Below are 15,270 nucleotides of genomic sequence, written 5' to 3'. Positions count from 1 at the left end.
TTAAAAAAAAAGCTCTCAACTATGGAAGCAATCCTAAGGTTGTCTTCTAAAAAAAACTATTCTAATCAATGGTTTTTACACAAGGAAAATGTTCTCAGAATTTCAGGCTAGATCCCCAAATGCCAGACTTGAGTTTTTTAAAACTTTAAAAAGGGATATGGGAACCTTCTGACAGACCGATTCTGAAAGGTGTGGGAGAATCAGATTCACGTTCACTGTTTTTCTTCTCTGTTTGGGACTGTAAAAGCAAAACAGACTATCAAGCAATTGTGAGCATGTAAAATAGTATCAGTTTCAGGCAGACAAGTCATATAAGTTTGCTGCATGTTAATTCCTTCTCTATTGCACATGGTCATGTAAAATCATAAGTGTACTTGAAAACCATGGTGGACATTTTAGAATTTTATTTTTATTTATTTATTAAAACATTTATATCTTTCCTTGTGGTTCAAGGCTTTCCTCATGATTCAGAGACACAGCTATCACATAATAATAGCACTCACCACCACATACATGATTGTGTTAATTCACCCTAAGTCCCCTTTCCTTACAGAAGTTTTCAAACATTACACTGCCACAAATTGGAAATGGAGTTCTTTATTAGAACTTCACGTTGTATATTTTCTCAGTGTATATCTGAAACAGTTATCTTATATAAAGAGAATCTGGAATAGATGATCATTTGTTTTGCGCTTTTACTTACAATCTAATAAAGTTTAAGACTAACACCTTTAAGACTAACAAAGTTTTAAAGGTATGAGATTTCATGTGCAAGGACACTTCTTCAAATAAAATGCAATGGAAGAAAACCATTCAAAATTATAGACAGGGTTGAAAAGCAAATTAGTATATAACATGATGTAGGTATTTGAGACACATTTGAACTCCTGGATGTAAGTACAAGTATATTATTTTCTGTACATAATAATACTATTACTGTTTTCGCACACAGTTTACCTCGCAGTCACAATCCTGTTCCCTCCGCAACGTCCGGTCGGATTTCCCACCATCTGCGCCGGAGTTACAGGAAGTGCCGCAGCTTCTGCATAGCAAACGTGAACTGGGTTTTAGCGGTTTACATTTGCTACGCAAAAGCCGCTGCACTTCCTGTAACTTCAGCGCAGATGGTGGGAAATCCGACCGGACGCTGTGGAGGGAACAGGATTGTGGCTGCGAGGTAAGCTGTGTGTGAAAACGGTAACTATGAACCATAATACTTAATGCAACATACTGAATTATTCTGTTCATTTCTCTTTTCTCAGCTCACCCAGGACACGATTCCGATGGATCCAACATGATTATACTCATGGTGGAGATACATGGGCTATTGATAATGTAATCCTAGCCACTGGATGCCCATGGATGTGCTCTGGCCATGGAATTTGTGATGCTGGCCGCTGTGTGTAAGAGACAAGTATTGCATTTAGTTAATTATATGTCTTATTAGTGTATCTGATTTGTCCAGAGAAATAATGCTCCCTTCATATGCACTTTCCACAATTTGTTATCAGGTGTGACAGAGGCTTTGGGGGGCCCTACTGTGTTCCTACTACTCCTCTCCCTTCTGTGCTGAAAGACGACTTCAATGGTAATCTGCATCCTGATATTTGGCCAGAAGTCTATGGAGCCGAAAGAGGGAATTTGAATGGCGACACTATCAAATCTGGAACAGCTCTTATCTTTAAAGGGGTTAGAAGTTAATATCCAACAATTTAATTAAGAGTACACTGAGTTCTTGTTTTAAAAAATCCTTTCATTATTCTCTGGTTATTTTCCACAAGGTCCTTTTTCACTGTATTCTCCATTCTCACTTTAATCCCGCGCCCCCCCCCCCCTCTCTCTCTCCATGCTGACCCATTTAATGTTTTCTTAAGCCCAGAGCATTTTACATTTTTGGTTTATATTTGTAGTTTCTGCTGTGATCCTTGTACTTTTTCTTGATGATCTTCTTTGTGGTCTCTGTGCTTCACACTGATGGGATATAGTGCGCCTGTGCCAATCCCGATCGGTTCTTCTAAAGCCTAAAAAAAAGGATTTTTGCGTCCTTCCCAGTCGGCATGTGCAGTGCCTCTACCGCGCATGCCCACTGGGATGGGCATGAGGATCCTGCCAATTCCTTTCTGACTGCCACATGGATAAGAGCTTACTTCTCTTCCTCTCATTGGTACTCAATTGCCTATTTTCTTCACCTCGCCTTTCCTTTTTTCATTTCCTATAACAAAAGTGGACTTGGTGAATTACGATCACCGGTAGCAACTCCCCCCCCCCCCCCGCCGAGGGAAATTTTTCCTTTCTACATCCAGCCTTCCATCGGCGCATGGGGGGGTGTTTCAAACACTGTAAGTGCAACAGCAAGCTCCCACCACCCGACAGCCATGACCTCTGTCTTCTCTGCCTCGGGGAAGCGTACAAACCAGAGACTGTTTGAAATTCAGCAAACCTGAAAGAACCGGGCAGCGAGGCTTCACACAGCTCTTCTGGAGGCCACACTTACCACACCCACTATGGTGTCCCCAGCGGACTCGGGCCTCGCATCCACGTCTACCCCCTCCATGTTGATGGTCCTGATGCCAGTTCAATCCAATGCCAACCGATTGGTGCTGAAACGCCTGATCTCAGCAACTGACTCGGATACCTCCATTCCTGCCAAAAAACGCAAGGAGGGTAAAGAGCACAAATGGCACAAAGATAAGAGCCACCAGAAGGACTCTACTAAGAGCCCTCATGGCCACTCCGACCAATCCACTTCATACCAAGTGCTAACACCAGGTACCTTCCAACTTCTCAGGCTCCTGGATTCACCAATTTGGCAGCTAACACAGGAGGAGTTCCAAACCCAAGGGATTGGCACCTCCAACTTTGAGATAGATTTAACCCAGCAAACTGCTAACTTTATCTCATTGGGAGCAGAGAGCAGCCCGCCTCCTAGACCAAAGACTCCACCTCGAGATGTCCCTAAGGAGACTCCTCCTAGACAGCCTGAGAAACCGAGGGAACCACCGACACTGAAACTAGCAGTGGAACACCCGCCTCCACCACCACTCCCACCTCCCAACTTGGACCAAAGACAGTGGCAGTATCTGTATGGGGCTTACCCGATGCCGACTGCATTCCCGTGACCGCCACCGAACTGGGATACTTGATCTACAGTCTTATGCCACTCTTGTCATTGGGACCCACACCGAACCCCAGAAGCCCCAATGTTGAAAGTGCCATCTAAGGAATAAAAACCACTGGCGCCGAAAAAGACTCCAGCCCAACCACCGAGGCCAAATACTCCACCTAGACAACCTACAGAACCCTCTGAAGGTGAAACATCTTCAACCCACTCAGAAGCTGACTCTGACATCCATCAATGGGAAGCTACAGACTCCGACGCCGAACCCTCCTCCCCACAACACATCGTATAGGAAGCCTGTGTCTCTCCCTCGGAGGATCTCAGAGTTTACGGGGATTTTGTCAAGCACATGGCCCAAGCACTAGCCTTACCGGTCACACTACCTCAGCCGATCATTAATGACATGGATTTCGATACAGTCCAACATGACTTCAGTGCTTCTCCAAGCAACCAAGGTCCCCTGGGCAAAACTAGCTTCCACACCAATCTCGTCCAGACGCACAGACCACATGTACAAGATAGATTTTCTATTTTCTTCCATAAGGACAGGGTTGTGCTACAACCAGACCCTTCTTTCCTACCCAAGGTTATCTCCCCTTTCCACCTATCAAGGTCAACGGTGCTTCCCTCCTTCTTTCAGCATCCCAAGGACAATGGCTAGCTAGCCTTGCATAACCTTGATGTGCCTACAGCACTGGTTTTCTTTTTGGATTGAACACGACCCTTCCGTAAGGATTCCAGACATTTCATAGCTTATGGAAAGCATAATCAGGGTTGTATCAGCTATAACCCTATGCTATGAATTGGCCAAACAGCCCCTAACTGTGAATCCCAAGGCACACTTCACTAGGGCTGTCTCCACTTCATCTTCCTTTTGCCAGGGCATCTCCTTAGAGGACATATGTGCTGCTGCGACATGGTCCTCTTCATCTACATTCACCTCACATTACGCCTTGGATGTCTGTGCATGGCGAGATGCTTCATTTGGACAAGCTGTGCTTTGCTCCATTTTCCATTGACGTCTCTTTGTCAAGTGGCTTGTCATGATTTTATATTCTGCCATTTCTGTAATTTGCCTTATTATAGTTCATTGACACTGCTGCTTCGCTTCCCTACTTTTGGCCTCGCTTATCTTTGTAACTAGTTACTCCAAGCATTTCCGCCGACCTGAACTGCAACTTCAAGGCCGGTTGCTGAATCAGACACTGATTAGAAAACACCTGCATTCCCAGGACTTTTGGAGGGAAGGCCGTAAATTGCCCACAAAATGTTCCTGCTTAGCATTCCCGCTTTTACTTGAAATTATAACAGTTATGATAACATATGTAAGGGGGCCTCTGAGAGAAAGTGTCAGTCTTTGTAAAACTCATTTTGCCTCCATGTCTGTCAGTAAATAAACCTATTTTTTTAAATGGACCATGTGATTTCCTGAACTGTAAGTACAGAATTTTAACTTCATTAATTTATGCATTACCTGTACACATGTTGTTTCTTAAGCCAGCACCCGCCTTCTGTAATGCAAGCTTACTAGTCACCCATGTGTGGGACTGCACAGAGACCACAATGAAGATAAACAGGTTGCTTATCTGTAACTGATGATCTTTGAGTGGTCATCTGTGCAGTCACACACGCCTATCCAACCTTCCCCGCTGCTGGTTGATCTTTTCATTCCCTTTCATTGGTCTTCTCAATGGCGGCTTGAAGAAACTGAGTGCATGGAATACCTTCCCCTCGCTTCAGGCATGCACAGTGGATGCTTGCTCCCCAGAGCAAGAGGAAAAGCGCACCAAAAACGCCTGAGAGTAACTAATCTATTCTCTGAGATCGGGTTTGTGGCTGAGTGTAGAAGCCATGTGTGGGACTGCACAGATGACTACCCGAAGATCATCAATTACAGGTAAGCAACCTGTGTTTTTCCTCTTTGTTTGGAATTGTAGATGTGGGTTCAGTGACCAAACCACTGCAGACCCCATCATACATTGATTGACTGAGTTTAACTTGGCAAGTCACATTTTCAGCAAGCTTAATCTGAATTAACATGTGTACAAAGTATCAGCATCTCCATTCCATAGTGTAATAATATCTCATGGTACTTATACATGTCTTTACAGTACCAACTTGGAACTGTTAAGCAAAATTGAATAGAAATGCTGAATTTATTTTGAGGGAAATAATTACTCTGTATTGATTCTGAATTTTCAGGAAGGGCTGAGAATGCTTGTTTCAAGGGACTTAGACTGTACTACTACAATCTACATCCAGTTTTCATTCAAATTTTTAGCCAAAGGTAAGGTGAATGTTTCTATTTACTTTAGCAATTCTACTTGCCCACTGTAATATATAGAGTAACATAATCTATGCTGTTCAGCAAAATGGGATTGCTCCAGACTGTTAGCAGTTCTGAGCCTGAAGATGCAGTACCCAATGTTTTATTGTCACAAAGTTCATGAAAATGCAATTACTGCAGCTCTTGTACCCCTGCAAGAACCTGCAGCCATTAACAACATCCAAAATGCCACTGTGGACAGGAGATTAGGTCTGCTGCCTGATTTCCTGATGTTTTTCATTGACTCCTGCATGAGGTGTCAAGGTTATATTACTAAATATGTATTAATTTTGCTAATGTAAACAGTTTCTATTGATCTGTACTCAGACCTTACATAGAATTTGTGAAATGCTGCCAGATTATAATTAAGAATTGAAGAATATCCATAATTTTGAGATTTGAACTGAATATTTGAACTACTATTTCGTATTATGTCTGTAAACCATATTTGGAGAAAATGTTGGTCCTTCTTAAAAAAACAAAAACATGCCACAATAAACTCCCATGTTATTGCCATTGTCAGCGCAGGAACATTGAAGTTTCAACAAGGAACAGGCTTAGCTTTGTTGAAAACAAAGTTTCTGTTTATTGATTACAGCAATGCATTCCACAACGCAGGTTCATTGATACTAATAACGAAAGGGGTGCAAGCATGAGCATATAAGAATACACATCAAAGGCCAGGGGGTTTAAATCATTTCCCACCATAAAACTGGGGCTTCTCTGCTGAGAAAAGCCAGGGCGGCTATCTGTTATCTCCCACCTACATAGCAGTCTCTCCTCCTCTGCAATGGCCTTGCTTGTCTCTTTCAGGCGCCTGGGAACAGCTAGATGTTTTACACTTCAAAGGCCTGCTGGTATTCTGGCTTCCCCCCTCCTGGCCATCTCTCTACAATACTAGGGTTAGTGTAGCAAAAGGCATGGGGTTAGTTCACAGTAAATAAACAGTTCAGGTCATAAAGTAAGACTTCAATGTATACAAGCTGACAGCCATATTATAAACCTTTAGGACCACACTGGACAATGTCTGATATGAATTAGGCTGGGGGTTCCCTAATCTGACTTGCAGTCCCACATAACACCAAGATTCCCAAGCACTCTGGGGCCTGATTCAGCTCAGAAGCCTGGTGGGAGGAAGAAGGGCTTCAGCCGCCCTCCCATGCTGTTTTTCTGAGCTGAAACAGCCATGAGGGTGGAGGGCATTTGCCCTGATGTGGGGCACTGCATTCTGTAGAGCTGAACAGTGCATCTCCACAGCTGTTTGGCTCAGAAAAATGGCCCAGGAGAGAATGATGAAACCTCTACTCCTCCCAAGCCACATTGGGCCCTGTAGCTCTTGGGAATGTTAGATCCCCATTGTTTTGTGTGACTCAAGTTGGGCCAGGGAACCCTTCAACCTGACTCATGTCACAGATACCAACTAGTTTACCGTTAGCCACTGGCTGATGGGTGTTCAGCTCAAAAGGTGAGCAGCAGGCAGCAGGATCCTCCAGGTTTCTGTGGTTTCAGAATAGCTCAAACACAGGCAAAGGGATCTTTCAGTACTGCAGTTTGTGTTTCTTTCAGGTATTGTCCCTTTTGTTTTATCTCTATGATTTTTTTTTTTTTTGGCAAATTAGCAGAATGACTAAGGTTTTTGTTTCTGTGCTTTTCGTTAAGAGCTCTGCAACCACAGTAAGCCACCTAAGCATTCATCCTCCCAATGACTGTTTCTGTGCTGTTATGGTGTCTTCCCTTTGTTCTAGGTATACCAGAGAGGTCTCATTCAATTCTTCTTCAATATTCCATCAATGGTGGCATTACTTGGCATCTGATAGATGAGTTTTACTTTACTCAAACAACTGATGTTCTCTTCATTAACATCCCACTGCCATACACAGCACGAATCAACGCTACACGGTTCAGACTCTGGCAGCCTTACAACAATGGTAACAAGGAATCCAAAACTACAGGTGTCCTCTAAAACTAGTTGAAGACGCTTGCTTTGGCTTAGCAGCAATAAGACTGAAAATTTTGTAATGCTTTTGTTCATGTCTTCACAATTTTTAATGATGCCATGTGAAGTTTCACTTTATCTGTACTAAAAAAAACCAAACCAAAGGGTGCACTTATCACCAGAAGCTTACTGTTTGATGGACAGAGTAATGTCAGGAAAAGGTTTTATTCAAAACTTAGCAATAAATAGAGGAAATACTCAAGGCAAGTTGATGTGGTCTTCCAGATTCCAGCCACAAGATAACCTCTCCAAAATATCTGACCGTGTGTGTGTAAAATGATGGCAATAAGTTGTAACCAATTTATGGCAACCCAGTAGAGTTTTCAAGGCAAGAGACATTCAGAGGGTTTTTTTATTATTTATTTATTTATTTATTTATTTATTACTTTCAATTTATATCCCGCCCTCTCCGCAAGTGGACTCAGGGCGGCTTACAACATCATAAAATACAATCAATCCAATAAAACTTATAAAACCATAATTTACTTATATCAATTTTAAAACCATTCTATAGTGCTGTTTCAGTACAGTACAGGCGGTATTGAATTCTCGACTGTGATCGCCAGCATTCTATAAGATGTCCGGTGGCAGCCCTTTTTCAGTCAAACAGCAAAGGCCTGTTTAAACAGTTCGGTCTTACAGGCCCTGCAGAACGTAGACAAATCTCGCAGGCCCCTTATGGCTTCTGGAAGGGTGCTCCAAAGTTCTGGTGCTGCCACTGAAAAAGGCCTGGATCTCATCACACACAGCCTGGCTTCTTTTGGGCCAGGGGCAGGCAACAGATTTTTTGTCCCTGATCGCAGTGCTCTCTGGGGGATATATGGGGAAAGGCAGTCCCGTAGATAGGCAGGTCCCTGACCATAAAGGGCTTTGAAGGTTAATACCAACACCTTGAAGCGAACTCGGAACACAACAGGCAACCAGTGCAGCTCCCTCAGCACTGGCTGAATGTGCTCCCATCGCAGCAGCCCCATTAACAGCCATGCTGCAGCATTCTGCACTAGTTGTAGTCTCCGGGTTAGCATCGAGGGTAGCCCCATGTAGAGAGCATTACAGTGATCTATTCTTGAGGTGACCGTAGCATGGATTATCGTCGCTAAGTCATTGCGCTCCAGGTAAGGGGCCAGCTGCCATGCCTGCCGAAGATGAAAAAAGGCAGCTCTAACAGTGGCTGCTACCTGGGCCTCCATTGTAAGGGAGGACTCAAGAAGCACGCCTAAGCTCTTGACCTTAGGGGCCGGTATTAGTGGTACCCCGTCAAGGGCCGGCAGCTGGATCTCTCCCCCCGGACAGGCTCGACCCAGGTAGAGAACCTCCGTCTTCGTCGGATTCAATTTCAGCCGAATCATTGCCTAGTCCTGCATAGTAACCCTGGACTTTGTAGTGGTCTCCCATCCAAATATTAACCAAAGCTAACCCTGGCTAGCTTCCGAAATCTGATAAAATCATACTAACTTGGGCTGTCCACATCAGAGCTTTACCTGGAGATTTTTCTTCGGTGACTTTTGGTTGCTGCAGGACCAACCTCCTTATTCCAGTGTGTACATAATAAGGCCTGTTGCTTCTAGGAGAGTGGCCTATGATCACTCAACCATTGCGCACAAACAAGTTTTCATTTGAAAGCTTTACAAATAATTACAATGTTTGCCAGTGTGATCGCAGTCACAGTTAAACCAGCTGAAAGTGCGCCCCCACAAACTTCACAGTCAGCAGGCACACCACAGCATTTTGCACTACCTGGAGTTTCCAGATCAGTTTCAGGGGTAATGCGCCAGGAAAAATTACACAAGCTAAAAGCAGTGGCTTCCCATTTCAGATTGTTAATTACCAGATGTTGCCTGTTTTAAAAAATTAAGATTTTTCTGCTCACCTGGGGAGTCCCCCAAGTGTACAAAAAGATCTGCTTAGGCTCCATGTAGCCCTGATCTGCAGATTTAGCTATCCACTGATGAGAGCCATTGGGCGGCTAATACTATATAGACAGGTGTTTTGTTTTGCATTCTTTTTTAGCAACTAAACTGAAAGTCAAAAATTCATTTTTCCCCCGTAGGTAAGAAAGAAGAAATCTGGATTCTAGACAATTTCATTATTGATGGAAACCACCTGAAGAATTCCGTTATCCTTTTGGATACCTTTGACTTTGGACCAAGGGAGGACAATTGGTTTTTCTACCCTGGTGGGAACATTGGACTCTATTGTCCATACTCTTCAAAAGGAGCACCGTGCGTATTACTGTATAAGTGTTGTGAAAATAAAAAGGCAGCACTAATAGAATAATTTATTTATGAAGCATGACCTTTGTTTCTCTAACAGGGAAGAAGATTCTGCTATGGTATTTATTTCAAATGAAGTTGGGGAGCATTCCATTACAACAAGGGATCTGAATGTGAATGAGAACACCATAATCCAGTTTGAGGTACTCACCTTTCCTTTATGGTCTTCTGTTCTTAATTGTGGAGCGTTAAACCTCGCCTTGTTCTGGTATATTACCGCCTGCTTGGCATTTTTAAAGCATAAGAAACAAATCCCTATTGTTGAGGTGCTACTGAGTTTCTAGGATTAGCTCAATCCTCAAAGAATTAGAAAAATTATGAATTCTAGAAACTCAGTAAATTCTAGAAACTCAGTAGTTTATACAAGGGGGATCTACAAGAACGTAATTTGGTGAAGGAGTGCCAGTTTGGTATAGTGGTTAAGTGTGTGGACTCTTATCTGGGAGAACCAGGTTTGATTCTCCACTCCTCCATTTGCAGCTGCTGGAATGGCCTTGGGTCAGCCATACTATCGCAGAGCTGTCCTTGAAAGGGCAGCTTCTGTGAGAGCTCTCTCAGCCCTACCTACCTCACAGGAAGTCTGTTGTGGAGGAAGAAGATAAAGGAGATTGTGAACCACTCTGAGACTCTCTTTCAGAGTGAAGGGTGGGGTATAAATCTACAGTCTACGGTCTACTTGTGGGAGAGGGAAAGCCTCATTCCCTCCACCCCTTACCACTAGTCTGGTTCCCCCCATCATTACCACTACTGCTGCTGGCTTTAACCTCCAGGTTTACAAAACCCTAAATAATAGGTGTGGCTGGCTCCACTGTATGGATTTGCTTGACTGCGATAGAGGCCAGCCTGGGATCTAAAGAGTCTCATTTCAAAACTGCAGCTGAATCACATACCACATTTCTACATATTTAGCTAATTCCTACGAAGCATCACTAACTGCAGCACATTTCAAGGGAATTACAATAACCAGCTAAAAGTATGCATTATGTATTCTTAGAAACTTTGCTTTGTGTGTGTATTCATGCATATTTCAATGTGTTGTGACAATTAATAAATAATATATAGATTGCAAATTATCTTTGTCTTAAAATATAGATTAAAACAAATGCTTTTACGGTCACATTTAGGCCGGCAGGAGTCTTCAGTGGTGTTTACCCCATAAGACTTCCTACATGCTCTCCTCGGAATCTAACAAAAGCATTTTGCTTTTTAAAAAAAAAATTAGATGACTTTAGTTAAGATCTTGGAAGAAGCTAGGAAGCAAGAAAGTCTTACGTATAGTGCAGTGAAAGCTGCACCCTGCATTTCTGGATTCTAAGCACTAGATCTGCTGTACCATTTATTTTAAATTCCAAATCAGTTGGTCCATGAAACAGATAAATTAAGTTAGCAGCATTTGTGGACTGTTTGTACAAATATTATGCTTTTAATATTTGCACTCAGAAATAACTTGGTTTTCTATCAAGCTTTCTCCCTTAGTTGTTTCTTTAGTTTTTTATCACATTTATATCCTACTTTTTCCACAAGGAATGTAAGAAAAAATGAGAGCACAGCAGATGATTTCCCAGTGGGAATATGTGGAAATATTTGAGGTTGCAATAGGAAACCTGGGGTTGCTGTATTGAATAGCTGATTGTACAAGGACAAGGTGGTATAAGGGTTTTCTGTACCACAAAATGGTATAAGGGAGGTTGTTCCTCTGTTTCTCTGACATTAGAACTAGAATTTTCCCTGATAACCCACCATAACTTTTTAATTTCTTCTAGTTGCATCCCTTGTTCTTCTCGTGTGGTAGGATTCTTAAGGCTAGTCTAGATTCATGTCTTTTTATTATTTTTGAGGATACTTAAGTGGTTCTTCTAACAGTTCTTTCATTAGGAGCTATTGACAAATTACCACCAGCCCCACCAGAGGCTTGATGAATGCTAATAAGAGACATTTCTTGAAAGAGAGATGGAAAGATTGAACTTGACAGCACGGCAGCATTCTTTCTGTCCCTCTCTTTTTCTTATTCATGAATGCTGATATGAATACCCTGATCTTCCAAAAACAGCTGTAGATGGAAGCGTTTTTTTAGTTGCTAGCCTGATATTCCCTGATCTCTGCATTAACAGCTGCACTTAAGAATGCAATCCACTGTGCCGGTTCAAACCTCAATGCCAACTCTGTGAGCTGAAGGGGCAGGACCAAGGGAGGCAGAGGAACAAGAAGTGAGCAGACATTAGTTAATGTCCTGTGTCTTATGACTGCTTTTGGTCTAGCATAAGTTCATGACAGTGGTACATGGGGTCTTAACTGCAAAGTACTATAGCAAACCCTTTTTCTTGCATAAGCCCTTTGTTAAAGAATCTTTCACAATATGCTCATTCCATTTTGTTGTGCAATTGTGTTATGCTGTGTCAAGCTTTCAGAGCATGTTCACTTGAAATGCTGTACCTCTGAATGACCTGCCCAGAAGAACATAGTTTGGCTAATAGAGAAACATTGGGGACATGCAATCTTGTTTCATTCTGCTTCAGATAAATATTGGATGCACAACTGATAGCTCGTCTGCTGACCCAGTGAAACTTGAATTCTCCAGAGATTTGGGGGCAACCTGGCACCTGCTTCTTCCTTTATGCTATAGTAGCAGTAGCTTCCTTAGTTCTCTGTGCTCCACTGAGCATCATCCAAGCAGCACTTACTATTCTGGAACAACCCAGGGCTGGAGGAGAGAGGTCATCCACTTTGGAAAGCTGCACCTCTGTGGGTAAGCAATGGTTTTGGCACTCCCTCAACTTTAATCTTCATCTGGCTTCCCCCCCCTACACTAACCGTTCTAAGGGAGAGAAGACAGCATGCTAGCATCCTATTATGTAATTTTTGCTCTATTTAATGTGTCATATTAATACTTACGCTTTGCTTCAGATCTGTTTTTAGATTTCTGATTGATTCCAGAACCCTAATCCTGTTGTATTGTTCATTGAATGTCCTATCCTGTTGGTTATATTGACTCACTCTATCTAATCCACCTTTATCCAAGTAAAAAAACAGATTATAATCAGCATAAAATAAAAAATAAAATATCGTCAGATCTCAGAAACTAGGCAGGGCTAGTGCTTGGAAGGGAGACCACCAAGGAAGACTCTGCAGAGGAAGGCAATGGCAAACCACCTCTGCTTTTCACTTGCCTTCAAAACTCCTTGCTGGGGTCGCCATAAGTCTGCTGCAGCTTGACAGCATTTTACACACACAACTGGACCATGATAGATAGAGATATCTTGATATCCACTACCATCACTCACATATCATCATCCACTAGATATCACTCACTGTGACTGTCAAATTATGTTAAATGTGAATTGTGAATGTGAATTTAGAATGGTTTTTAGATAATGTCGATTTTAATGTCCTGTATAACTACTGTATTGTATATTTTATGGATGTTGTTAGCCTCCCTGAGCCTGCTTAGGCGGGGAGGGCGGGATATAAATAAAATTTTATTATTTTATTATTATTATATTAAATACATTTATTAGAATATAAGTGCTATGAATTTAACTGGGACATACTACTGATAGATATAAGGAACACAGCCAATTCTAGTCAAATTGTTTGGGAAAAAGCCGCTGTTATTTCAGTGAGATCGAGGCCCTTTCTACACTAGCCATTTGATCCTTTGTGCTCATTTCAAAGTTACCGTCTACATTACATATCACCTTCAGTTCTATCTTGCCTCGCAGTTTCTTCTAGCTTCTACGTTTGATTTGTGCAAATGAGTACCAACAGCAGTTTCACTCTGCTGTTGCTTTGCAGTTCTCAAAACTTGTTTTGGCCTGGAGCTTTCTCCAGTGTCAAGCATGGTAGAATTCCATTAGTAATTGATTATTTTAGGGTCCTCCATAATGCTGGCCTGTTAAATGTTATGGAGGACCAAGGTCTGTTAACTCTGTTATTCTTTCCCCCTCCCTCTTTTTTACTTTATTGCTTGCAACGTAGAAGTAGAGAGAAACGAAACTAACTTGAGAAAGAGTAATCAGTACCTTCCCATACATTCCTTTTAGGGAGTGTGACACATCTGGGGAAAGCAAGGACGGAGTCCTGATAACGCCGTGAGAATGTAGACATTTATGATAGTTTATGAGTGAGAGCGCATCCCTCGCCCCCATCTTTTGGAATCCTTTTGAAGTATGCCTTAAAAGTATTGTATCAATGTATCTTTAGCATTACTCTCAAGAATCTGTTACACTGAAAGTATCGGTCTATCAATAAACGTAGTTTTGTATCAAACTCAACTTGTCATTGAAACCGCATGCTTGACATTTTGAGAGTAAAATTATAAGAAGTTTAACCACCCTGGCAACTTTATAATCGAATGGCTGAAAAGATTCCAGTGAGCAGTGAACTTTCAGAACCTGAGGAAGGGGCAAGAGCACCAACACCGCCGTGGCACGTGCTGGATACCTGGAAAGTCGCTGGGAAGGGCTCCCCTCTCCATATTCAACAACTCTTGGTAACCCCGCGCGGGGCCGTGCCAGTGGCAACCGCATACCTCCACCACCATGATGGATGAGGCACCGGTGCGCAGAGATGCCATCCTAACCAGGCACATGCGCCGGGTGAAGATGGCCAATGGAGAGGGCGAGGCGGCCGAGCCTGGAGAGGAGGGGAGCATAGCAGCGACCTGCACGGAGATCGATCCACCTTTGGCAGAGGTGGAAACGGCAGGGGCCCACGAAATAATGGGCCTGAGGGAAGAGGAAGACGAGATTGCTCAAGAATTCCGATCGATGGTAAGAAAGGAAGTCAAAGAGGTCGCCAAGGGGTTGCGGGATGAGATGCAAGCGATGACCACCATGATGGCCGGAGAATTCAACAGGCAAGTTGACCAGATTATAAGAACGACTGACCTGAGAAGAGCCCCGCAACTGCCTGCGGCTAGACCCTCTACAATACCGCCCAGGTGAAGTACAAAAGGGAGAGGATGGGTTCTGGTATAAAGATGGCAAACTCTACGTCCCTAAGAGCTTCTGCTCAGAGGTACTACAATTTTGCCATTCCAACAAGTTGGCCGGGCATTTTGGGTATGTGAAGACAACTGCATCTAATTAACAGGCAGTTTTGGTGGCCATCTATGAAAAAGGACGTCTCTGAGTTTGTGGCTTTCTGCCCCATTTGCTTAATGGCTAAGAGAAGAGGGGGAAAGCCCCCTGGGTTGTTGAAGCCTCTAGAAACAGCCACATGTCCTTGGTCTGTGGTGTCAATGGATTTTATAGTCGAACTACCAGTCTTGCAAGGGAAGACCGTAATTCTGCTAATAGTGGACACCTTTTCCAAACAGGCGCATTTCATTCCTTGTGCACAATTGCCATCCACTAAGAGGCTAGCTTATCTGTTTTTCCACCATATTGTGAAACTCCACTCATTCTCCGATAAGATCATTAGTGACAGAGGCCCACAGTTCATTGCCAACTTCTGACGGGAGTTTTGCAAACTGATGGGAATAGAACAGGGGTTGAGCTCAGCATACCATCCACAGACGGATGGACAAACGGAACGGATGAACATGCTTTTAGAACAG

At 42.9% G+C, this 15,270-nt stretch overlaps 1 protein-coding gene across 1 annotated transcript in view; it reads left to right on the top strand.

The window, feature by feature from the left end:
* The window catches only part of RELN (reelin), a 659,346-nt gene that overhangs the window by 477,216 nt on the left and 166,860 nt on the right, over nucleotides 1-15,270 (top strand). Inside the window, exons 36-42 of the mRNA XM_060246073.1 lie at nucleotides 1,263-1,403; nucleotides 1,512-1,689; nucleotides 5,321-5,405; nucleotides 7,190-7,372; nucleotides 9,491-9,662; nucleotides 9,754-9,856; nucleotides 12,230-12,459. Coding sequence (XP_060102056.1) covers nucleotides 1,263-1,403; nucleotides 1,512-1,689; nucleotides 5,321-5,405; nucleotides 7,190-7,372; nucleotides 9,491-9,662; nucleotides 9,754-9,856; nucleotides 12,230-12,459 — 1,092 coding nt within the window. The remainder of the gene's footprint in view (nucleotides 1-1,262; nucleotides 1,404-1,511; nucleotides 1,690-5,320; nucleotides 5,406-7,189; nucleotides 7,373-9,490; nucleotides 9,663-9,753; nucleotides 9,857-12,229; nucleotides 12,460-15,270) is intronic.

Source organism: Heteronotia binoei, chromosome 8 (assembly GCF_032191835.1).
Source record: "Heteronotia binoei isolate CCM8104 ecotype False Entrance Well chromosome 8, APGP_CSIRO_Hbin_v1, whole genome shotgun sequence".
NCBI lineage: Eukaryota > Metazoa > Chordata > Lepidosauria > Squamata > Gekkonidae > Heteronotia > Heteronotia binoei.
This window is presented reverse-complemented; position numbering and strand designations above follow the sequence as displayed.